Below are 26,397 nucleotides of genomic sequence, written 5' to 3'. Positions count from 1 at the left end.
AACGACTTCCTGCCACTTAAATCTATACTCGATGTTAACAAATTTCTCTTCTTCAGAAACACTTTCCTTGCCATTGCAAGTCCACATTTTATATTCTCTCTATTTCGACCATCATCAGTTATTTTGCTCCCCAAATAGCAAAACTCCTTTACTACTTTAAGTGTCTCATTTCCTAATCTAATTCCCTCAGCATCACCCGACTTAATTCGACTACATTCCATTATCCTCCTTTTGCATTTGTTGATGTTCATCTTATATCCTCCTTTCAAGACACTGTCCATTCCGTTCAGCTGTTGTTCCAAGTCCTTTGCTGTCTCTGACAGAGTCACAATGTCATCGGCGAACATTAAAGTTTTCATTTCTTCTCCATGGATTTTAATACCTACTCCGAATTTTTCTTTTGTTTTCTTTACTGCTTGTTCAATATACAGATTGAATAACATCGGGGAGAGGCTACTACGCTGTAACACTCCCTTCCAAACCACTGCATCCCTTTCATGCCCCTCGACTCTTATTAACTGCCATCTGGTTTCTGTACAAATTGTAAATAGCCTTTCGCCCCCTGTAGTCTACCACTGCCACTTTCAGAATTTGAAAGAGAGTATTCCAGTCAACGTTGTCAAAAGCTTTCTCCAAGTCTACAAATGCTAGAAATGTAGGTTTGTCTTTTCTTTATCTAGCTTCTAAGACAAGTCGTAGGGTCAGTATTGCCTCACGTGTTCCCATATTTCTACGGAATCCAAACTGATCTTCTCCAAGGTCGGCTTCTACCAGTTTTTCCATTCGTCTGTAAAGAATTCACGCGTTAGTATTTTGCAGCCGTGGATTATTAAACTGATAGTTCGGTAATTTTCACATCTGTCAACGCCTGATTTCTTTGGGATGGGAATTATTATATTCTGCTTCAAGTCTGAGGGTAGTTCACCTGACTCATACATTTTGCTCACCAGATGGTAGAGTTTTGTCAGGACTGGCTCTCCCAAGGCTGTCAGTAGTTCTAATGGAATATTGTCTGCTCCTGGGGACTTGTTTCGACTTTGGTCTTTCAGTGCTCTATCAAATTCTTCACGCAGTATCATATCTCCCATTTCATCTTCATCCACATCCTCTTCCCTTTCTATAACATTGCCCTCAAGTACATCGCGCTTGTGTAGTCCCTCTATATACTCTTTCCACCTTTCTGCTTTCCCTTCTTTGCTTAGAACTTCGTTTCCATCTGAGCTCTTGATATTCAGACAAGTGGTTCTCTTTTCTCCAAAGGTCTCATTAATTTTCCTGTAGGCAGTATCTATCTTACCCCTAGTGAGATAAGCCTCTACATCCTTACATTTGTCCTCTATCCATGCCTGCTGAGCCATTTTGCACGTCCTGTCGATCTCATTTTTGAGACGCTTATATTGCTTTTTGCCTACTTCATTTACTGCATTTTTATATTTTCTCCTTTCATCAATTAAATTCAGTATTTCTTCTGTCACCCAAGGATTTCTACTAGCCCTCGTCTTTTTACCTACTTGATCCTCTGCCGCCTTCACTACTTCATCCCTCAGAGCTACCCATTCTTCTTCTACTGTATTTCTTTCCCCCATTCTTGTCAATTGTTGCCTTATGCTCTCCCTGAAACTTTATACAACCTCTGATTTAGTCAATTCATCGAGGTCCTATCTCCTTAAATTCCCACCTTTTTGCAGTTTCTTCAGTTTTAATCTACAGCTCATAACCAACAGATCGTGGTCAGAGTCCACATGTGCCCCTGGAAATGTGTTACAATTTAAAACCTGGTTAATAAATCTCTGTTTTACCATTACTTAATCTATCTGAAACATATCAGTTTCTCCAGGCACCTTCCATGTATACAGCCTACAATCATAAAAGAAGGCTTGTCGTAGATATATTACGAAAAATGAAACGAAATACACTCCTGGAAATGGAAAAAAGAACACATTGACACCGGTGTGTCAGACCCACCATACTTGCTCCGGACACTGCGAGAGGGCTGTACAAGCAATGATAACACGCACGGCACAGCGGACACACCAGAAACCGCGGTGTTGGCCGTCGAATGGCGCTAGCTGCGCAGCATTTGTGCACCGCCGCCGTCAGTGTCAGCCAGTTTGCCGTGGCATACGGAGCTCCATCGCAGTCTTTAACACTGGTAGCATGCCGCGACAGCGTGGACGTCAACCGTATGTGCAGTTGACGGACTTTGAGCGAGGGCGTATAGTGGGCATGCGGGAGGCCGGGTGGACGTACCGCCGAATTGCTCAACACGTGGGGCGTGAGGTCTCCACAGTACATCGATGTTGTCGCCAGTGGTCGGCTGAAGGTGCACGTGCCCGTCGACCTGGGACCGGACCGCAGCGACGCACGGATGCACGCCAAGACCGTAGGATCCTACGCAGTGCCGTAGGGGACCGCACCGTCACTTCCCAGCAAATTAGGGACACTGTTGCTCCTGGGGTATCGGCGAGGACCATTCGCAACCGTCTCCATGAAGCTGGGCTACGGTCCCGCACACCTTTAGGCCGTCTTCCGCTCACGCCCCAACATCGTGCAGCCCACCTACAGTGGTGTCGCGACAGGCGGAATGGAGGGACGAATGGAGACGTGTCGTCTTCAGCGATGAGAGTCGCTTCCGCCTCGGTGCCAATGATGGTCGTATGCGTGTTTGGCGCCGTGCAGGTGAGCGCCACAATCAGGACTGCATACGACCGAGGCACACAGGGCCAACACCCGGCATCATGGTGTGGGGAGCGATCTCCTACACTGGCCGTACACCTCTGGTGATCGTCGAGGGGACACTGAATAGTGCACGGTACATCCAAACCGTCATCGAACCCATCGTTCTAACATTCCTAGACCGGCAAGGGAACTTGCTGTTCCAACAGGACAATGCACGTCCGCATGTATCCCGTGCCACCCAACGTGCTCTAGAAGGTGCAAGTCAACTACCCTGGCCAGCAAGATCTCCGGATCTGTCCCCCATTGAGCATGTTTGTGACTGGATGAAGCGTCGTCTCACGCGGTCTCCACGTCCAGCACGAACGCTGGTCCAACTGAGGCGCCAGGTGGAAATAGCATAGCAAGCCGTTCCACAGGACTACATCCAGCATCTCTACGATCGTCTCCATGGGAGAATAGCAGCCTGCATTGCTGCGAAAGGTGGATATACACTGTACTAGTGCCGACATTGTGCATGCTCTGTTGCCTGTGTCTATGTGCCTGTGGTTCCGTCAGTGTGATCACGTGATGTATCTGACCCCAGGAATGTGTCAATAAAGTTTCCCCTTCCTGGGACAATGAATTCACGGTGTTCTTATTTCAATTTCCAGGAGTGTAGTTCTTTATGAACAACATATTTCAGTGATTTTATTGTGATCAACACCTAAACGTCCTCCTTGAACCTGCCTGGCAAGCTGAATACTCCACTGTGATATTATCTACCATAAGGACTGGAGGAACGGATTGGTAAGGTAATCCTTACCAATATTTTAGCTCTAATATGGAAATATTATCCAGAGCAACGCTTTTCTGAGGTCAAGCTTGAGTTGTTTTTCTCGTAACTGCGCCCTAACGAATAAATTTTGTACTATTTCCCTTTGTCCTCACTCGTTGCTATGTACCTGCAGTGTGCTGTCCAAAGTGTACTTGGTTTCCACCTCAACGCAATTCATAATCAATTGTTGTACTACAAAAGATAAGATAGAACAATAATATGCACTTACAAATGTAAAAAGACTCTGCGTTGTTATGCGCAGGACATGGAATCTTTTATGTGGAATGTACCTGCAGTCATGCACTTGGCCTTTGGTGCAGCAGGAACTATGGAGGGAACACGGCGTTTGTGCGCAGAACGTTATCCAAACAGAGGAATATCAAATCAGAGGCCATTTGGGGCTGTGGAGCAGGTTCTCCGTGAAAGGGGCACATTGAAAGAGATTTCTCTGCTCGTGATCGACCATGGAGTACAGACAGTCATGATTTCGAGAACCGAGTACATCAAATGTCCGACAACCAAAATTCAGCGTTCCTCCATTGCTCATGCTTTAAATGCTAGTTCTAGCAGAGTTATGAGAACTCTGTGTGATGATCATCGTCTTCCGTACAAGCTGAGTAAGGTACAGGACTTAATACCTGCTGCTTTTCCAATTCTGGACGACTTTGCAGCAAAGAATAATAATTCCCGCAATCACAAACATTGTTCTGTGGACTGATGAATTTACTTTCAAGAGCAAAGGGACGTTCAACACTCTCAATTCCCATATATGAGCTCTTGAAAATCCTCGAGCTACGGCTGTCCGCCATTTTCAGCAACGATTTTCAGTTAACATTTGGGCAGCAATTATTCACAGCCAAGCAGTGCCGCCTTACATTCTGGCTCCGAGTTAAAACCAGCTTCCTCAGCAAACACAGTAGACCTCGACACTGCATTCACGTAGCCCTTTCTTGACACCACTGACTTCGGAAATGGCGGTGGTGTCGTGCCAGTGGAATGTGCGCTACAGGGCGTCTGGCTCGTAGCTGTCCTTGGATTAAGCGATTTGTAAAAGTTCAGTGTGTCACTATGGTGCCAACTGCTACACTAATTTCTCCTGCCAAAGCCATACGCAAAAGATGACGGTCTTCCCTCTCGATGGTGCCACGTGGCAGCCTGTACACCGGTCCCTTTGCGACAGTACATTGTCGTATCCACCGCTGACACCAATTATACACTTGGACACGTTTCTGTCAAGTCTTTCTGCAATATCGCAGAATGAACATCCACATGAAGTTAATGTCTGGGGTGGGATTTGATATGATAGCAAGAGCCCTCTCGTAGTTGTTCCATGCACCCTGACAGCAAATTTGTACGTTAGACTGGTGATTCTAACTGTCGTCCAGGCTTTCACGAATATTATTCTAGGGAGTGTTTTCCGACAGGATAGTGACGGCATTCCATTCTCTACGGAGTGTCAACGTGTCGCCTTGATCTTGTCGATCACAGATCTGTATCTAGTCGAGTACGTATGGGACGTCATCGGATGACAATACCAGCGTCATCCACAAACAGCATTGACTGTTCCTGTTTTGACCGACCTGGTATGGAACTGACATCCGGCACCTGTAAAATACAGCCGGCCGGACTGGCCGAGCGGTTCTAGGTACTACGGTCTGGAGCCGCGCGACCATTACGGTCGCAGGTACGAATCCTGCCTCGGGCATGGATGTGTGTGATGTCCTTAGGTTAGTGAGGTTTAAGTGGTTCTAAGTTCTAGGGGACTGAGGACATCATAAGTTAAGTCCCACAGTGCTCAGAGCCATTTCAAGCATTTTTACAATACAATGCAGGCATTCAACTTTATTGCGATTACACCATTACCAGCACATCACATTTGCTGTAGCTTGGCTCACCCTTGCAGTAACAAGTTTTTTTGCTATGTTAACCACATAAATATGTCATCCAGACGTATTTCCGAAATTTCATTGCTCTAGAGTAACTATTTTTTTGTTAATGCGATTTTTTATTGGATGATCAGAAAGACACTGAATAGTTTTATAAGGGTGTTTCAGTGTAGGCCGTGTTAAGAAATAATTACTCAGAAAAACTTTGCGCTCTCACCTAAGCTTCGAAAACAATTGACATTAATTGCACCTGGCGGGCCACTTGAATCTGGGCGCGCAGAGACCTGCTTGGCGAACTTCAGTAGTAATTAGTTAGGAAATGTTGCCATGTATAGAATTTTTTTCTTAACAGTCACATCTCTGCACAAAGTGCCTTGTAACAGCATTACGAGCTTTTCAGCCTGTTTCTGATCGTCCTGTTTGATGAAAGAGTAAATTTCTGATATTTGGATGTTTCCTCATCCTGTACGAACCACATCTGAAGCTGCCAACAGGACGTCAACCCTAAATGATCACTCCTGCTGTTAACGTCACACAGTTACTTACTGCAAGTAGTATTAGCAAAAGAAGGAATCCAGTGGAAACAGAGAGTAGAAACTTCTCTAAAATAGTGGGCATTCCTTCGGAAATTACACACGAAATACTAACTGATTTGTTCCGTGAGTTCCGTTTTTCTTTCATGTTGAAGGATTGAAATAATAATCTTTCCAGCCTGTCTAAATACACTCCTGGAAATTGAAATAAGAACACCGTGAATTCATTGTTCCAGGAAGGGAAAATTTTATTGACACATTCCTGGGGTCAGATACATCACGTGATCACACTGACAGAACCACTGGCACATAGACACAGGCAACAGAGCATACACAATGTCGGCACTAGTACAGTGTATATCCACCTTTCGCAGCAATGCAGGCTGCTATTCTCCCATGGAGACGATCGTAGAGATGCTGGATGTAGTCCTGTGGAACGGCTTGCCATGCCATTTCAACCTGGCGCCTCAGTTGGACCAGCGTTCGTGCTGGACGTGCAGACCGCGTGAGACGACGCTTCATCCAATCACAAACATGCTCAATGGGGGACAGATCCGGAGATCTTGCTGGCCAGGGTAGTTGACTTACACCTTCTAGAGCACGTTGCGTGGCACGGGATACATGCGGACATGCATTGTCCTGTTGGAACAGCAAGTTCCCTTGCCGGTCTAGGAATGGTAGAACGATGGGTTCGATGACGGTTTGGATGTACCGTGCACTATTCAGTGACCCCTCGACGATCACCAGAGGTGTACGGCCAGTGTAGGAGATCGCTCCCCACACCATGATGCCGGGTGTTGGCCCTGTGTGCCTCGGTCGTATGCAGTCCTGATTGTGGCGCTCACCTGCACGACGCCAAACACGCATACGACCATCATTGGCACCAAGGCAGAAGCGACTCTCATCGCTGAAGACGACACGTCTCCATTCGTCCCTCCATTCACGCCTGCCGTGACACCACTGGAGGCGGGCTGCACGACGTTGGGGCGTGAGCGGAAGACGGCCTAACGGTGTGCGGGACCGTAGCCCAGCTTCATGAAGACGGTTGCGAATGGTCCTCGCCGATACCAAAGGATTAACAGTGTCCCTAATTTGCTGGGAAGTGGCGGTGCGGTCCCCTACGGCACTGCGTAGGATCCTACGGTCTTGGCGTGCATCCGTGCGTCGCTGCGGTCCGGTCCCAGGTCGACGGGCACGTGCACCTTCAGCCGACCACTGGCGACAACATCGATGTACTGTGGAGACCTCACGCCCCACGTGTTGAGCAATTCGGCGGTACGTCCACCCGGCCTCCCGCATGCCCACTATACGCCCTCGCTCAAAGTCCGTCAACTGCACATACGGTTCACGTCCACGCTGTCGCGGCATGCTACCAGTGTTAAAGACTGCGATGGAGCTCCGTATGCCACGGCAAACTGGCTGACACTGACGGCGGCGGTGCACAAATGCTGCGCAGCTAGCGCCATTCGACGGCCAACACCGCGCTTCCTGGTGTGTCCGCTGTGCCGTGCGTGTGATCATTGCTTGTACAGCCCTGTCGCAGTGTCCGGAGCAAGTATGGTGGGTCTGACACACCGGTGTCAATGTGTTCTTTTTTCCATTTCCAGGAGTGTATGTCACTTACATAATAGTGATACTCACCCAAGACAGTGATGTATTCTCCTTCCTTGAAAATATCGTGGATACCGATGAATGCAGCGAAGTTTTCTGACGAGTGAGCTCTCATCACTTCCCGTATAGCATTTTCTTCCGCCTCAGAGTTCACAATGGCGAGGTGCGCACCTTCCTTTGCGCATGTTCTCCGAGCATTTTCCCAGTTCATTTTCTCGGTGTGCAGCTTATAGTATCCAACATTTCGAAAGAATTTGTAGTCAGCACCAACACGGGGAGGGGGTGCTGTCCGTGATGTATCAAATGACACATTAGGTTCATGAAACAATAGGAAAAATAAAGCTAATAATACATGTCAACAAACCTATTCATACATGTCAACAATAGGTTAGTACAGGCCATCCTGTGAAAATCGTGTATACTCTTATAGGTAGGCCAAAGACTGTTGCTATCGAATAACTCTGGGATGTGGCTAATTAAACCAATTGTGTATTTTTTTGTGTATTACAAAGAGTATGTTGGCTACAATATATTGAAACTTAGTGCATATTAGGTTGGTAACACTGCCTACATGTATGCGAGATTCACTCGAACATTGGCATTGTTGTTGCGGTAGTGAGAGTCTGTAAAGGTTGTCGAACGTCCGTGGGGGTCTTGATTACCCTAATGTGCGTTCCGCTTAGTTCATTTATGCAGATTGAAAATAATAGCTTGATAAGTACACAGAACTGAAACATATAGTGTGTGTAACTTATAACTGTTTCCTTTCAATATTAGAACTATATTATTTTATTTTTCAGCGATATTGAGTTAAAGACTTATAACAGATGACGATATACAAAATATAATGCAATTCTGTATGAGTTGGACCAGGAAAAACATTCATTTGGAGGTCTAGATTCCGATGAATATCCTGAGTCTGTCGAAATACAGGAATCATCAGGTACAGAAGAGAGTGGAGAAGACGATGATGGTAGTCATGGTAGTTCGTCGTTTCCAAAATCTTTTTAGATAAGAATGGCTATAAGTCGTCTTCAGCTACACCATCTACGAGAGAAAGGACTAAATCCAGAAATTTAGCTACTCACCTCCCAGGACCAAAGGGTCAAGCATGTTTTATTTCTAGTCCAATTGAAGCAAGGCAGTTATTAGTGACAGATGAAATGTCAGACATGATTGTCACTTACGATAATGGCGAAATTACTCGCAGAAGTTCTTGAACCGGAGATCCCGAAAGTTACCATAACACTACCGTAATATTGTAGAGCTAAGAGCTACCATTGGACTCTTGTAACTCTGCGGCGAAAACAAGGCTGCTCACACAAATTTGGAAGAATTTTGGCAATGCCCTGTTTCGCGCATTGTTTAACATTCGATGACAAAGCAACCCGCATGAAAGAAAACAAGAAGACAAATTTGAACCCATTCAGGACATCTGGAGTAAGTTTATTGACAACGGCAAATCACTAAACACCCTTTTCGAATACTGTACAATAGACGAGCAGCTAATGGGCTTCCGTGGCAGAAGCCCATTCAGAATATACATATCTTCAAAACCGGACAAATATGGAATTAAGATTTTAATGCTGAATATTTCTAAGACTTATTATGTGCTAAACGCTATTCCATATGTGAGAACCGATTCATGGCACTAATAGGAACCTGAAGTTGACAACTGGTTTTCGTCCATTCCTCTTTGTTAGACAATGATTGAAAACTTTGGTTTCACAATGTTGGGAACTGTAAGAAAAAATAAACCTGAAATACCATTTTTACGTTCTCAAAAATGTCAAAAACACGATTTGCCTTTAATACCACAATATTCCATAAAAATCAAATAATGCATGATATTATATTACAAAATATTACTTTACACATTCAAGTCAGACTCATGTTGAATTTATACATTAATAAAAAAAATATAAAACCTTATTCTCAGTATAGTGTTGAAGTCTAACACGTACCATATTTGTAAATACCATATGGTACTAATTGTAATAACTAAATAAAATGAAGTAATACAGTCTATTACTTTATACGCATTCAAATATGAGAAAACTAAACATAAAGTAATACAAAATATTATTTATTAATAATACTATGCACATTTTATAAATACCATGAGTTACTCATTTTTGTAATAATAAGAAAACCACTGCAGGTGACTACATAGTTATTTACAACGTCATATATATAAGACAGTCCAATGTATTTATTAATAAGCTTGGAACACATGATATATGATAATATTTTACTGTGCTCCAGTGGACCCCAGTGCAAGGTGCAAGGTAATTCAAATCAAATTTGCGGTGCGATGGTTAATACACGGGGTGGTCAGAAAATGCCTGAAAAGCTTGTAATGGTGTAGCAGGATATGTTTCGCTGAGAAATAACTGTTAAACAAAAATTTATAAACTTTTGCTGGCCTTGAGTCAGTATTGCATTTGTCCAGTCAGGCCGTTGTGAGCACAAATTCCAGCAGCCCTCCAGTTTAGAGTTGGCTCTGGCTCTAAGCACTATGGGACTTAACATCTGTGGTCATCAGTCCCCTAGAACTTAGAACTACTTAAACATAACTAGCCTAAGGACATCACACTACACCAAGTCATCACGAGGCAGAGAAAATCCCTGATCCCGCTGGGAATCGAACCCGGGAACCCGGGCGCGGGAAGCGAGAACGCTACCGCATGACCACGAGCTGTGGACCCAGTTTAGAGTTGTAAAACTGCAGTGGGTACCGTAGCGTAGACCTCGACAGTTTTGATACTAGCTTTGGTCAGTTAAGGTGATATGTTGGAAATGTTTCATAGTTATCGGACTTTATCCCATAACGATCGGTTTCCGTATGTACTCAATGAGGGTCTTACGAAATTCCACTATAAACCAGAAGCTATGAACCATGTAAAAAGTGAATGCCCTACACAGTTATCCTCTTGTTTGTTATTTAAAAATAATCCGTATTTACAGTAAAATTGAAAATGTCTATATTTAATTCAGATTTCATTCGAAAATTGTTGATTTGTAACGTCAAACAGAGGGATGCTGTAGGAAAAAGAATACAGGTATCCCATATAGCGATAGGAAACGCAATTTCCTAGAAAAAAGTAAAAAAAAAAAACACAGAAGAAACATACATCAAACATCGCTACAAAACTTGGTCGAATTTATATAATCCATGTTTCTTTTAGTCATATAGAACTTTCGCATTGTCAATAATAACAGGAAACTCTTACTTTTAATAATGGTGAACATCACTCTATTGCATAGAAATTAACAATAAGTATATCTATATAGTTTTATATTTCTGCATATATACGGTACTTGCACCAAAAGTAACATCTTTAGTTACGTAAAAAACACGATAGTTACACTATCAACAATTTTTTGTTGCTTATAAAATGAAATTTATTTTTTGTAGGGATTTCAAATACACAATGGACTAACACTGAATAATGTGCGATTCTAATTATGTGCAAAAGGAAGAGTAGGTAAACAAGAAAAACAATGAGAAGTTGTCAGTGACCAATTCATCTCTTACACACTCATTTTTCTGTTCCTACAAGTGCTGCCAATACTATCGGTAATCCCACCATTTACTGCGTCATTTACGCACTCTACCAAAAGCACCAAAACATAGATTTGGTATAGAGCAAATCTACGCCAGATACAATTAACGACAGTTGCTCTCACAGCGTAGATGATAGTGCACGAGACTGCTCAGCCTTTGGCTTGGGTTCGATCCATGCTATCGTCCCACGTCCAGTTTGTGTATCTCTCACCTTTTCGGTTTTAGGACAGTAAGCGAAGAACATATTCGGCGATACCGTCTCTGATCTGGCTGTTGAACTTGCGCACCTGTCGGTCTGACTGGCTAACATAAGTGCTAATTAAGTCGGAAACGGCGCATCACATCGAATTTTTCCCTAACAATCATTTTTCATCATAGACTACACTGCAACACTGTCAGGAGCTTTTCAGAATGTCTAACTGAAAGATAAAGGTTATCATCATCTACATTACTGTTGCGAAAGTTAATCAGTTCCAGTAGAAACCAACTGTATTCGATATATCTTCATTAATATGACACGAGGCATGTAGGTGACTCTTTGTCGTGAGAATATCGCCTGCAAGGTACTCGTTCCACAAGACTCAGGCCAAGTGTAGAGCACATACAAACATTACAAATACCAGGAGACGGTGTGAGCAGATTTTATTGTATGTGCTCGGTTAATTTAGAACGAGGACCTTCATTTAAATATGGAGATAGACATAGCATCAATGAAAGTCCATAGAATAAACCTTCAGTACTTCTTCCTGTTCTTTTTTATATGACTAAAGTTCGATATTGTCTGACAAAACATACTTTCACTTATTCTAGAACATAATTACATGAGCTACAACAACAACAATAAGGTTTGGCAATGGGAAGTAGCTTAGCTGGGATATTGGCTGACATTTACATCAACCGTATAGAACAAACCTTTTTCTCAACCAACCAGCACATCTCAAACAAAATAATCTACTACAGATCATATGTTGATGATACACTCTTGCTTTTTGATGGTATAAGCAATGAAATAGGTACATTAGAAGCAGATCTAAGCAAAATGCACAAAAATATTAAATTCACAGTTGAACATGAAACTAATAGAAGCATTAACTTTCTTGACCTGAAGAATTGCAACAGTAACAGTAAACATCAATGTAGCATTTACAGAAAACTTAACACCACAGATTTCAGTATTGATAACTCGTCTTGCCACCCCCGCCAACAAAAAATGGCATATTTCACAACAATGCTACACCGAATTTTAAAAAATGCCAATGAGTGACACAGACCAACAAAATGAAATCAAGACAATTAAAACAGTTGCTCATAATAATGTATATAAACCCATAATAATAGAAAAACTCCATAACAAAATGCAGACAAAAACCACCGTTCCACTTCACAGGAGTCACCTGAAGCCAAATCAGGGTGCCACAGAAGCCAAACCTAAATATGCTACTCTCCCATACGCAGGCCCACTATCATGACGAATAGCAAACTTATTTAAAAATAAAAATATCATAATCAGCTTTTCCACAAATAATAAATTACAACAAAAAGTAATCCATGATGTAAATACCTCCAAGAGTCCGTACTGTAAATCAGGAATATACAAACACAAAGGCGATACACGCCAAAAATTCTACATTGCACAGACAAGCAGAAGTTTTGAAATTAGATACAAAGAACACATTGATGCTTTAAGACTTGGTGACTTGAACAAATCTGCATTTGCTACCCATATTGCTGAAGAAAACCATCCAGTGAGAAACACTGAGAACAACTTCAAAAATTTACATCTAGCAGAAACGGAGCCACCGTGAATATATTAGAAGAAACATAAATACACGCACACAAAAACAGCATCACAGAATATATCCTTAATGAACAAACAGAGTTAGCTAACACCCCTTTCCTGAGAAATTTAGAAAAATTGTTTTCCAACCTCCAAAGCAAATAATATTAGTACGCCTATCTGCAGATCAGGTAGCAAATTTATATATTACTATAATTCTCATGATGCTAAATGTAATTAAATAATGTACTATACCTATGCAGCAATAAAAAAAGAAACAACATTATATTTATTTATGCATTTATTTTACCTGGCAAGATTAGGGCCTTCAGGCCCTCTCTTACACCTAACTTGGCATACTCAGATTGAACGAGTTACAGTTTCTACATAACATTAAGGACATATAACGTATTATGCAGTATTGATGTTAAAGAAGAAAAAGTAGAGATTATAACAGTAGTACAATGATAATTATAACAATAAAAATAATTATAACAATCAAGAATAATAATGATAATAATAATAATAATAATAATAATAATAATAGTGAGTAAGTATATGAAAGTAAACATACTTTTCTTTTGTGAATGTCAGTCCCATTTTAGTTAGGAATTTTCTTGTTATGTTCTTGCAGCTTGTGAGTTATTCTCATCGAGCAGAGACATAAGACGATAGAATGGGGTGAAAGAGATATATAAGAGGTAGATAGGTTAGAGGAAGAGAAATAGAATGGTAAAATTCGAAGCTGTGATGGAGAGGAGAAAGAAGGAGATGGGCGGGGCAGAACAATCGTGGCTATACCGTCTCTAATATGTAAGTTTTGAGTTCCCTCTTGAATGTTAAGTAGTTCTGGATAAGACGCAGATCACAGGGGAGCGCGTTCCATAGTCGTATGGCTGAGTTGGAGAATGACACGGAGAAAGATTTTGTGTTATGTAAAGGTACAACCAAGATGCTAGACGTATCCGATCTGGTATTGCGATTGTGGAATGATGATAGGTGTTTAATGTGAGAAGATAAGTATTGGGGGCACCAGTGGCTAAGAAATCGATGAAGTAAGCACATCGTGTGGAGATCGCGTGCCTTATTTGGGCGTATCCAACCTAGCTGGGAGTATGAAGGACAACCGAATATTGCACACGTATTTAACGCAAGCATTCATCACTAGCTTGAGGCTTCTAGAATTTTCACTATTTGTGCCGTGTTGAACTACATCGCAGTAGTAAAGATTAGGCAAGACTAGTGTTTGAACTAATTTTTGTTTAACATGGGTTGGAAATATTTTTCTAAAGTTTTGAATTGCATGTAGGGAGGAGAGCGATTTCCGGCAAGCTGTGACTGTTTTCTCTTCCCAGTTTAGGTGTTCATCCAAGATTATTCCAAGGTCTTTTACTGTTTTTGTTATGGTAGTTGGGTACCACTGAGGAGTATTTTAGAAACTGTTTCGCGAAAGTACCGGCTGATTAACTTTGGATGAGATATAAGTATGATCTGGGATTCCTTGGGGTTTAGTTTCAGACCTAGGTTCTGTGCCCATCGAGGAACAGAGCAAAGATCTGCGTTCATACTCGCTACTGCGCCAGCAATGTTTTTGGGGCTTGCACTTATGTACAGTTGGATGTCGTCGGCATATAGATGGTAGTTGCAGGAGTGAATCACTGAGGAAATATCATTAATGTACAGTGAGAAGAGTAGTGGACCAAGGACGGAGCCTTGGGGAACTCCAGAGCGCACGCTTTTCCATGATGACTTTTCCGACCCACAAATGACTTGTTGACTTCTGTTTTTGAGGTAGCTGTCGAACCAGTGTATTGTGCTGTTTGAGAAATTCAGCTGTTTCATTTTAATTAGTAATATATCGAAGTCAACTGTGTCAAAAGCCTTGCTAAAGTCAAGCAGTGTTAGGATAGTAGCTTCACGTCTGTCCATAGGATGCTTACTGTCATCAGTTACTTTGATTAATGCAGTTGCTGTACTATGGTGCTTTCGAAAGCCTGACTGATATTCGTCATGCATGTTATGAGTTTTGAGGTAATCCGTCAGCTGTTCATGGACGATGTATTCTAGGGCTTTAGATATTGCAGGTAGTATGCTGATCGGCCTGTAGTCACCTGGCGACTTAGGGTTGTCAGTCTTGGGTATAGGCTGAATTAAACTTTGCTTGCACTCTTTAGGCTATGTACTACTGACAAGAGACAGGTTGAAGATGTCTGTGATAACTGGAATAATAGTGTCTACGACGTTCTTAATTATGCCAATGCTCACTCCATCATTTCCTACTGCCTCGGAAGAGATTCTCATAATTGCCTTGTGTACTGTGCCGGTAGTGACATGTTTTAGGAGAAACTTGTCTCTCGAGAGATTGATATCTTGGGGCTGGTAATTTGTCGCTGCGTGGCAGTTTACAGCTGTTGAGAAGAAATCGTTTAATTCTTCTGCAGACGCTTGATAAACAGCGTCAGATCTTCGCTTCCCTATACTGAAACTGCGCAGCTTTTTCCACAGTGCAGGAGGTTTTGATATGCCGCATACGACAGAGCGGACATGTCTGATTTTGGCATTCCTCACGCTTTGCTTCGTTCTGTTTCGGAGTTTCCTATAAGCTTCGTACGCCTCGGGAGTTGGGTTACTCTTGAAGGCCCTATGTGCAGCATCACGTTTATTCATTAACTGGCGTAATGCAGTGGTGAGCCACGGAGAGGGAGCTCTCTTTATCTTGACAGAGCGTTGAGGAGCATGTTTATCATACAGTGCAGTAATTTTGTGGCATAATTGCCAAATTTTTCCGTCTAAAGTCGGTTCATTGCTTATATCATGCCAAGGGATATCTGAGCAATTCTTTTGAAGAGCGTCATGGTTAATATTTTTTAAGTTTCTGTAGGTTACCAGGTGAGATTTTCCTTTGGTAGTATGCATTGAGTAATTTAAGAATATCACGTCATGAGCAGAAAGTCCCGGAGCAGATGCCTGATTGGCGCGGATTATTTTATCTGGTCGCTTTGTTGCTATTACATCTATGAGTGTGTGGCTGTGTGGCGTGTGATGAGTTGGTTCCAGCGGTGTTAAACTCATATCATTGGAGTGGAACAGTCGCCTTACTTTTTCGGCAGAGGGAGATTTTAACTGTAAGTCGATGTTTGTGTCGCCCATAATGATTATGTGTTCATACCGTGTCACGAGTGAGGACAGGGTGAACTGAAAGGAGGACATGGCACCGACGTTTTGAGGTTTATAGATTACTCCAATTAGCAGTTTCAGATTTGATGTATTTATTTCGAAAAACAAGAACTCTGCTTCTCCTTTGCCCTTTGCATCCGATTTGCATAGTACAGTAGGTGTCAGATCAGAGCGAACATAGGCACCCACACCACCCCCGCGTCGTGTTTCACGATCTGCCCTTTTATAATTAATGTAACAGTATGAACTCAAAAAATTAATGTCTATATACTAGTGTAAAATGCATTTCAGTTGCGTAAGTGAAAATATGATCCTTTCCAAACGTACGACATCTTTAAATGTTACGATATATCATAGCATCCTTGATACTCATGTGTTTGTAAGCTCTTTATATGTATCTAATCATGTGGTGCGTGGTAGAAATCTTCTCTGTGAAGAGTCTAAAGTGTTCAGTGAGAAAAATTTTTGTGTGCAACAATAAGAATGCAGTGGGATGTATTCACGTCTGTTGGACGAATTTTATGAAAACAAACACTCCAAACCGACATCTCACGAAAGTCACATGCAACGAAAATCTGTAACGCAACCACCTGTGTGTGGCGTGCTTATAATTATGTATTACTTATATTTTAGTACAATTAATCTGTAAAAAACACACCACACGTTATAAGGAAAGCGTCTAAACCGTCTGAAGATGAATCACAGCGATTTGAAACCGGTAACGGTACCTTTTGAATAAAGGAACTGAAAGTAAATTTGTGGCTGGTTGATGTCCCAACACCATCAACATTTGTCTTCAAATAACAGCCACGGTCTTCAACCATGTCATCATGTGAGAAAAATGCAAAACATAGTGATATCTGATAAAACTCTGAATGTTTATCTGTTAACTTACCCAAAGCTAGACGTAAATTTTTTTATTACAATCCAAAACGTAGGGTAAGAAAGGATTATAATCGTTCCTGAAATTATTCATCATTAGATAGATAAGTGGAAAGGAATTGAACATCTGATGTCGCAGAATAAGTATCTCTATGTATTTGCTGTCTCTAAGGATACATCTCTTCTCACTGATCTCGCTGGAAACGACCGAAACACAATGAAAATGTTTTCATCGTGTCTAGACTATAAAGAGTGAAAATAAATACGTGTACCCGGCCTTCGCAAGGTGATTCCTCACATAGTAGCAACACACAAATATCTCTCACAAAATTTCGTTCTCCGCGTATTTCCGACAGTGAATGAACGTTAAAGATTGGCAATCAGGCCATACTGTAGTCTCATATACAGCAACCACCTCTGCCAGAAGGACGGAGCAGTGCTGTGCAGTTGGTGCAGTGGACAGCGGTTTGGCTTCGCTTGGCATGCGGGAGATTAGCGGTTCGAATCTGGGCAAGGCGTACTTGTTTTTGTCAATTTCATTCTCCCACGTGATAATGCAGTATACACCGCTTCTTGAGCCACGCCTATCTGGCATTTACAAAGCAAAGGCTTTTGTAACGGTGGACATAAAGATAGGTGGTCAGACGAGTCAAAAAGAGACAGTTGAAACAAATGACCTGTCTTAGGACAGAACAAACAAAAAATTCGTAGCGGGCTTTTCCACCTCTTTTACAGCTTTTGTTCTGCGTGATTTATCCCCACCCTGAGGATTCTGCAATGTTTATTTTCGGAATACAGTGTTTCCCTACCTGTAACAGACGTGATGTTTCCGCATTTCCATCGATGATAATATTAATAATAACAAAAAAATGGTTCAAACGGCTCTGAGCACTATGGGACTTAACATCTGTAGTCATCAATCCCCTAGAACTTAGAACTACTTAAACCTAACTAACCTGAGGACATCACACAAATCCATGCCCGAGGCAGGATTCGAACCTGCGACCGTAGCAGTCGCGCGGTTCCGGACTGAGCGCCTAGAACCGCTCGGTCACACCGGCCGCCATTAATAATAACAGTAACGCATGCAAATACCTACTAAACAGCATGCATTTTCCAGATTCCATGTTGAAAAGCATGATTAGTGGTGACAATATATACACATGGTAACTGAGTTTGTAAATTATTTGTGCAGCATTTTACTGTCCCTACTGATGACGTAAGGCCCGAACGAAATGTAATGGATCGGAATGTGGCAAGAATAATAGTTGGTAGTAATCGACAGGACCATTGAGGGAGTGTAGGCGTATGCAGAAGACAGGTTTGGTATATAGTAGAGGCAGTGGTGCGAATCAATTCGCCTCCATGATGTGGTTCAAATGGCTCTAAGCACTAAGGAACTTAACATCTGAGGTCATCAGTCCTCTAGACGTAGAACTACTTAAACTTGACTAACCTAAGGGAATCACTTACATCCATGTCCAAGGCAGGATTCAAACCTGCGATCATATCAGCAGTGCGGTTCTGGACTGAAGCGCCTAGAACCGCTCGGCCACAGCGGGCCGGCTCCATGACATGCAAAAAGCTTATTTAAAAGCTGGCCAATGAAAACGTTTGTACATCCATTCCTGATTCGTTTCACGTAAGAACAAGCACTTTGTAGAATACCCACTGTAATAGCTGGATGACGTTTAAGACGCAAGATAGCGTACCATGCAGACTATATTTAGCAAATAAAAGCAAATATGCCTCGATGGAGACTCGAACCCTCAACCTGCAGCATGCTAACCCAAAACGCAGTCCACTGCAACAACTGCACAGCACTAGTGCTCTTTTATGACACAGGTAGTTACCGTACATGCGGTTACAGTATTGCCTGACTGCCAATCTTTAACGTCCATTTACTGCCGCAAATATGCGGAGGACGAAATTTTGTGACAGACATTTTTTATTGCTAGTATGTGAGGAGGTTCGAGTACGCGAATTGTTCTTCACCAAGTATGGTAATTTTCTGACACCTTCTACAGAAAGTACCAGCTTGATAACGTGTCCCATCTGGCGATACGGTGCTGCTCCCGTCGAAATTTTTCCATTCAACTGGTGCAGAAAATTCACTCTCCTTCAGTTACGATTTTATAGTTTACAAGATAACTAATAAGTACAAACACTTCCGACAAATCCAATGGGATTCATTTTATTTTTTTGGCACTATGAAACTTTTTTTAGAAACTCATCTCTATCATCGAAAGTTTTGGGCCCCAATCACCTTGCTTACACAGAACTGAAGCACGTTTTAATTCTGTGTCCGTAACTGTTGACAATGAAGTAGAAGATAACTCACAAATCTTCATCAACTTAAGATAAATATCATGTGGCGATAAAATTTAAATAACAGAAGTATACAAAGACGCAGTTTTACTGGTCATTAATCCAAACAAAATAAACAGAACACTGTGATTTAACTAAAAGTCTGCTTGTCGCTGATAAATATGACACTTGAGTAACATACTTTCACTATATGTGCAGCATTACATATCGCCTGATATTTCATTCAAATGAATATAATTTTTGTGCCACTTACAGATATTTTCACTCTGATCTTTCATGGCAGCAATATTGGAAGTATATTTACCTTCTTTATGAATTATCCTAATTGAATATTGACTAAAAAGAAACGAGCAACATAATCGGTAGTTTCTCAACTACCCGTAGCAGCCTAGGACGACGCATATTTTCAAAAAAGTATAAGAATATTTAAAGAATATTGGACCATTGACTTCCAACATTGATATGCTTCGGAAAATGCGTAATAATCAGAAACATTTAAGACTTCTTTTTATATCTCACATTTCTTTATGTATTAATTTGATGAATAACATTCCACTCTGCATGAAGTGCTATTGTGGTTATCAATGTGAGGCATCTAGGAGATGTAATTGGAGCTGCGGTAGGTAAGGGAAAAGTTGGAATGGAGTGTAGAAGATAGAAACGAAAGTAACTTGCGTGATGTGTTACTGTCAATAAACAATGTTCGGTGAAAGTCGGACTATATGTAGATAGAAAAATAACTGAATTAATTACAGAATGAGATGAACAGAAATGAAATGTCCGTTATACAATAATAACACTTAAGTCACCGCGATTTATAATGAGTCCCAAGATATCACAAAATCTGGGACATAGTACATAATAGTTTGTGTGGTGACCATGGACAACAACGCAACCTCTGCATCGTATTCCCATGCTAGGAACAAGGCTACTAGGGAGTTCTTGCGGTATGGCGTTCCACTTCTCCATGAGCAACGGTTTGACAATTGCGGGATGTTCGTTGGTGCAAATGTCTTTGCTGTAGCATTACATCACCCGTCGCATTTTACACGTGCCCCATGACATTTAACTCGGGGGAGGATCGGATCAGTCTATCCGCCGAATACTATTTCGTACTAGGAGCTAATTCACCTGTGCCGTTATACGCAATCACCCATTTTCATTCATAAACACGAAGTCAGGGCTGAATACAAACCTGGAAATCGCACATAGGGGTGAAATATAGTGTCACATTAACGTTTGCTGGTGAAAGGAGATATGGAGTTCAGAGGAACCATGCGACACTATCCCTCCCACACAATAACACAGGAACCAACAGAGAAATCATTTTCGACAGCGCTCCTGTGTGCATTACATTCCCTCATATGGCGAGACGTGCGAACACGCATCACACCCAGAAATGTCTTGTGATACCTAATGATAATAAGAGGACTGAAATCCGTCATTGAACTACATACACGAAGTAAATGGCGACACCAGAAAGGAGTTGCGGGACATAAACGGAAGTTGGTAAGCATGTTCTTACACCTCGCGGGTTTTAGTTACCTATGAGACGACATGGTGAATTGATGTTAGCCACTACTCCCTTGGAGACGGCAAAGACGTCATTGTCAGCACCTCGTTGAGTTTGAAAGAGGGCGTGTAATAATGCTACGAGAAGATCGATGTCCCTTCTGCGATACTGCAGAATAATGTAGCCACTGTACCTGATCGGTGGCAGCGGTGTTCACGAGAATGTATGATCGCAGGAAGACTGCGCTACAGACGGCCACGTGGCACTACTGAGAGGGAAGAACGTCGTGTCCAGTGTATGCCTCTGGTGCATCGTACTGCATGCATCTATAGCAGTAATGTGAACAGCAGTTGGCACCACTGTGGCACTACGAACTGTTTCAAACCGATTACTTCATGGAGAGCTCGAGTGAGAGACCAGTATTATGCGTTCCACTGACCCCAGTGACTTCAGTAGCGTAAAGTCAGAACTCAATGGAGGCAGATTGGAGGCCTTTAGTGTTTTCTGATGAAAGCTGGTTCTGTCTCGAAGGCAGTGACGACTGTATGAAGGAGACCAGTTGACGGTCTGCAACCATCCCGTCTGCGTTCGAGACACATGGCCCTATATGTGGATTTATGGTCTGGGGTACGATTTCGTATGACAGTAGGAGCAGTCTCGTGGTTCTTCCATGCATCCTGACGTCAGTTTGGTGATTCGACGTTCTGTGCTGCCCTTCATGAACGGCATTCCAGGGGCAGTTTTGCTACAGGACAACGCTCGTCCGTATAACTCTGTTGCACCCAAACATGGTCTACAGAGTGTCGACATCTTGCCTTGGCCTACTCGATTACTAGATAGTTTTCCAATTTACCACATATGAAACGTCACCAGCTGACAACTCTACCGTCATCAACAACAGCATTATACGTTCCTGTATTAGTCTAGCTACTGTAACACACGTTGAAGTTCATCCCACAAACTGACATTCGGCACCTGTAAAACACGATGCAGGCACGTTCGCATGTCTGTATTCAACATTCGGGTGTCTGTGTCGTTTATTAATGTACCAGCATTTCACATTTGCAGTAGCTCTTCTCGGGTTTCCATTAATCTGTGATCTTGCAATGTTAATCACTTGAATATGTTACTTAGAAAAATGTAATGCAGAAATTTGATATCCCTACACTGATTACTTTTAGTCTTTCGATTTTTTTTTGTTTCTTATATGTAGCTTTTAGAAGGAAGAAATAATCGTCATGAGAGATGGCGTAGAAATTCTGATTCTGTGATAGAATGAAGGAAAGCGGCCATGCCTTTCTTACGAAACTAACCCCGGAATTTTCCTCAGACGATTGAGAGAAAGGGCGGAAAACGTATAACTGGATGGATGGAAGGAGGTTTGAATCGTCCTCCTCCTGAATGCGAGTTCAAATACACACAAGCAAAAAGTGCGAACAACGCTCTGATGACCATGGAAGGAGGGGAAAACCAACAACACCAATGAGTAGCACAGACATTTCTCCCCAACAGACATTCTTCGCTACAGAGCCTAATTCGCGAAGATAGAAGCAACAGGAGGAAACAGAGAAGAGATTTCTTTCATTCTGATAGGACCACGGTTTTCTTCCTTCTTTGGTACTCAGAGGCGAAACTATACTTAACTAAAATAACAATTTGCTGGAAGTCGGAAGCTCCTTTCGTGATGTTACGTACTGACCTACAACACTGAAGAACGTCGTCAGGGTTTCGTCGTCACCACAACTTTGACGGGTAATGTCGATGTCGTAATGCAACGGCCTTTCCTCAGCCATCAGATCACTGACGTCTCGTCTACTTTTGCGGATGAGAGCCACCTGTAACAGACCAGACAACTGATGAGTTTCGCTATTGTGAGGCTAGTGTTAGCAGCCGGCGAGTGTACACCCACCTTGGTTATCCAGTGACCCGTAAGGTTGCGGAAGCTGCTCGCAGAGAGGCTAACACTGCTTGCAGAGGACGACACACAGTCTTCTGCGAGGAGCTCTCGAGGCGATGCCACAATGAAGAGTGTCAGCAGAAGCTGCCAAGTGCATTCCCAGACCATACTGTCCTCTGAAAAACCAGACATAGCACGATTAGGAACACTAGGCAAGGTACAGAAGTCGATTCGAATGCACAAAGCCCGACAAAGCACGTAAATATCCAGATTTCATGGATGGATGTTAATGTAACTTTGTACACATACTCTCCATCATCGGGCGTGTAAAGGGTCGTAATTCTACGTGATATTTTGAATTGCCACCAGAACACATTAAGTGTTGTTCGTGGTAAGTGTTATTACCAGTCTTGGTAATATATACAGTGGAGTAACAAAATTCATAACCCTTCGTAATATCGTGTCGGACCTCCTTTTACCCGGCGTAGTGCAGCTGTAGCTGAACACCACCAGACCACCGTTCTACCAACCTCAAGCCCTTGATCTGCAGCCATGGATGCAGCAGCGAAAGATAAGGGAGGTTTCTCAAATATTCTGATACCCCAAAAGCGTAACCATTAAGGATGGCTTCATGTTACCTACGGCCTGGCTGCCAGCGATTCCATCCCGGAGGACCGCATGCGTTCACCTGCATGCAGCACCACTTGTCCCGCATATAAAAGCATAAATGGTGGCGTTAACGCTTCCACACAGGGAAACACTGCACATTATACAAGCTGCCGATTTGTTATTGTCTACCAGTCACCACGAAAGCTGCCTACCAATCACTTAGTAGCGGCACAGGCAACCTGCCAGTACGTTGTTTCCTACCAGTTTCATGCCAGAGTTGCCTTCCAATAAGCCACGAGAGTAAAACAGATAATACCCTGGCGTTCAGTGATTCCTCCCATTCCCCCCCCCCCCCCCCCCCCCGGTTGCTCCAACCCCTAATAGTACACATAGCAAGTGTCAAGTGACATCCCACAGGTGTGACTTTGGTAGCCACCAGATAACCGAAACAGACTGTATATACGGGAAGACATTCACCAGTATTCGCCAATTAATCACCCTGCAAAGCACCACAGCAAGACGGTCCTAAACCTCTGCTTTTAAGCTGATTTAGTGCTTCATAATAACGTGGCCTGGTGCCTAAAATTATTTTGCTGAAAACCACACTACCCGTGGAAGGCTACGATACTATTGTATGCAGTTGTAAAACGTTTCGTATGTCCTATTAGTTAGTGCTAAGCGAAGTATTATGTTTGATTACGCTATCGTTTGAAAGCTGCAGGAACTATAAACAACGAGATAGGCGGCAGCAAACTTTCTTTGTATATCGACGTCTTTGTCTAAATTGGATAGAGGCAATAAGCTTAACAACCATTCTCATTACGGTGGGCGCTGAAATGCTCGCCGTTGAGCACCCACAGACACCAAACACAGAAATGCTCGTTACGGTGACACCAGTGGACAAGTGGTACGGTTCTTTTATGCTGCGATAATACGGTCAGCTCAGATAGAGAGAATAGAGTCCCAGTAGTGTTGCCAGCCGCTTCTTACGGACTAGTAACTTCTTTATCATTGTTATGATTTTCTGTAGTGACACCACACCTCAGTTTCGGGTATTTCAACAACGTCAGTTCCTGTTTCGTGAACTCGAAGTGTCTTTAACGAAGTTATTTATTCCAAAGTCAATGTCCTCCGCTTATTTTTTAGCTGACTCTTTTAACGTAACATAACTAATAGCAACATCTGGTCGGTCTACTGTTTTTGAAATTAAATTTTTTGGAACAATTGCGTCTCTTCTGAAATGCATCTGCACACTTGATATTAAAGTGTGTGATAGTTTGCACCAGCACATGCCAAGCAAAATTGTGTTTTATGCAAAATTATATGGATGTACATAATATTGATATATTGTTACGAAAGAGGTAATGTACAGGTTTCACGTCACTTTCTGATATGCACTTCTTCAAGTAATGGAGATATTAATGGTGCTTTTAAGAATCTGGGAAAGCCTACAAATGCGTTATTATACATACAGGGTGTGAGAAACACCACAAATACAGCGCTTAGCCGTGCCTTACAGGGAGTAGGAAAAACGTTGACGTTCGAAACAGTTTCCAGTCATTTTGAAATGCGTTAACACAGATCCTCTATGGTTTTCAAGGGAATCTTATTCCATACTTGCCACAAAATAGTGGAAGGTGGAGGTAACGAAGGAGGAGGTGCATAGCGGTCACACACCCTTCTCTCCAGAGTAGAGCACAAAAACTCAATAACGATGAGGTCTGGCGACTTTCACGGCCAGGAGAGATGCCACAATTCTCCCTCGTGCTCACAAGACCAGTCCTGAACGATGGGAGCTTTGCGGACACGAGGCCTGTCGTCTTCGTGCACATCATCATCACTGGGAAACAAACACTCTACAATACGATGGACCTAATTATCCAAAATGGACATATGATCTTTGGCAGTAATGTGACCTTGCCGAGCAGCAATGAAGCCATGATTACCGAATCCCAGCAATGATTCGCTCTTAGCACATTGGGAGGGAAGCTGAGAGAGTGAAGCTAGAACATCAGTCCAAATGATATTTCTAAGTTTAATGGTTTCGGCACTACTGTTTCCTGTTATGAAAATCTGGATCACTGATGTATGGTTTTGAAATTCCAGCTCGCCTTGCAATGCCCTGTTTCTGGAACCCTCTTCATTTTGTTTCAGTGCTGACAGGGACCGTGAGTGCGACAAACTATTGTGCAGTGGCTTTTCCAGTTGTCGTCCTTAATTTTTTGTCACAGTTGGTCGGTGTTGTGATTTATGATATGATGTGGTATAAATCTTCGATTCAATACCTCTTCAAACCACAAACCCTTCGGATCTCTTGGTTACGGAACCACCTGCCATGCGAGCACCAACAATTTGCTCACGTTCGAATTGTTTCACCTGTAACATAACACTACACAGATCACTGGTCCCATCACGACTGACACTTGCATCGTATTGAGGCCACTGCGCAGGTGCCGTTCGCGGTCAAATACAAAAACACAACAGCGCAACCTCCAGACATGGCTATCGCCTGCATTTATGTTCATGTATGTACGTCCCGAGGTGTTCCCATATTTTTATCCAACCCCGTTATTGAAGACTTGTTATTCATAGGGATATATTCATGGGTGTGACGTGATAATACAATGAATAAAGTCTTCAGTTTTTTGATATTTTATAGTAAATCGATTTTTTGTGTTTTTTAAGTACTATGATGTTCAGAAGTATCCGAACGGAGTGAATTGCTTTCCGCCTGATTTGTATACGACATACTATAGCAACTGTCTTGTGGGTCCCTTATCTCTTTTCGGTACACTCGTTTGACAAGTGCAGATGCAAATTAATAGAATAATAACGCTAGTATCAGAAAACTCATCATTAGAGGCGATAAAGCTTTTAACCCTCATAAACACAAAGTTTTGTAAAAATCAAAAGTTAAAAAGGAAATCTCAACTGATATTACGCTGCGAAAATTTTTGTACTTGACCGAAACCCGTATGTTCTATCCAGAAACTATAGTTCCCGTTGACTAACAATGAAATATCTTAAATATGATTTCAGCCGCAATTAACAAAGTACACACGTGTTCAAAATCGTAATGACGTGACATAAGGTATTTGTTAGACGGTGATTGAAATCCAATAC

The 26,397-nt window shown here is 42.3% G+C and overlaps 1 protein-coding gene across 1 annotated transcript in view; it reads right to left on the bottom strand.

Moving 5' to 3' along the window:
* LOC126336739 (hemolymph lipopolysaccharide-binding protein-like) overlaps window positions 1-26,397 on the bottom strand; it is a 41,218-nt gene that overhangs the window by 3,013 nt on the left and 11,808 nt on the right. Inside the window, exons 2-4 of the mRNA XM_050000735.1 lie at window positions 22,678-22,841; window positions 22,468-22,603; window positions 7,554-7,808 (exon numbers count right to left, since the gene is read on the bottom strand). Of these exons, the coding sequence (XP_049856692.1) occupies window positions 7,554-7,808; window positions 22,468-22,603; window positions 22,678-22,833 (547 nt within the window). The 5' untranslated portion in view covers window positions 22,834-22,841. The remainder of the gene's footprint in view (window positions 1-7,553; window positions 7,809-22,467; window positions 22,604-22,677; window positions 22,842-26,397) is intronic.

Source organism: Schistocerca gregaria, chromosome 2 (genome assembly GCF_023897955.1).
Source record: "Schistocerca gregaria isolate iqSchGreg1 chromosome 2, iqSchGreg1.2, whole genome shotgun sequence".
Taxonomy (NCBI): domain Eukaryota; kingdom Metazoa; phylum Arthropoda; class Insecta; order Orthoptera; family Acrididae; genus Schistocerca; species Schistocerca gregaria.
This window is presented reverse-complemented; position numbering and strand designations above follow the sequence as displayed.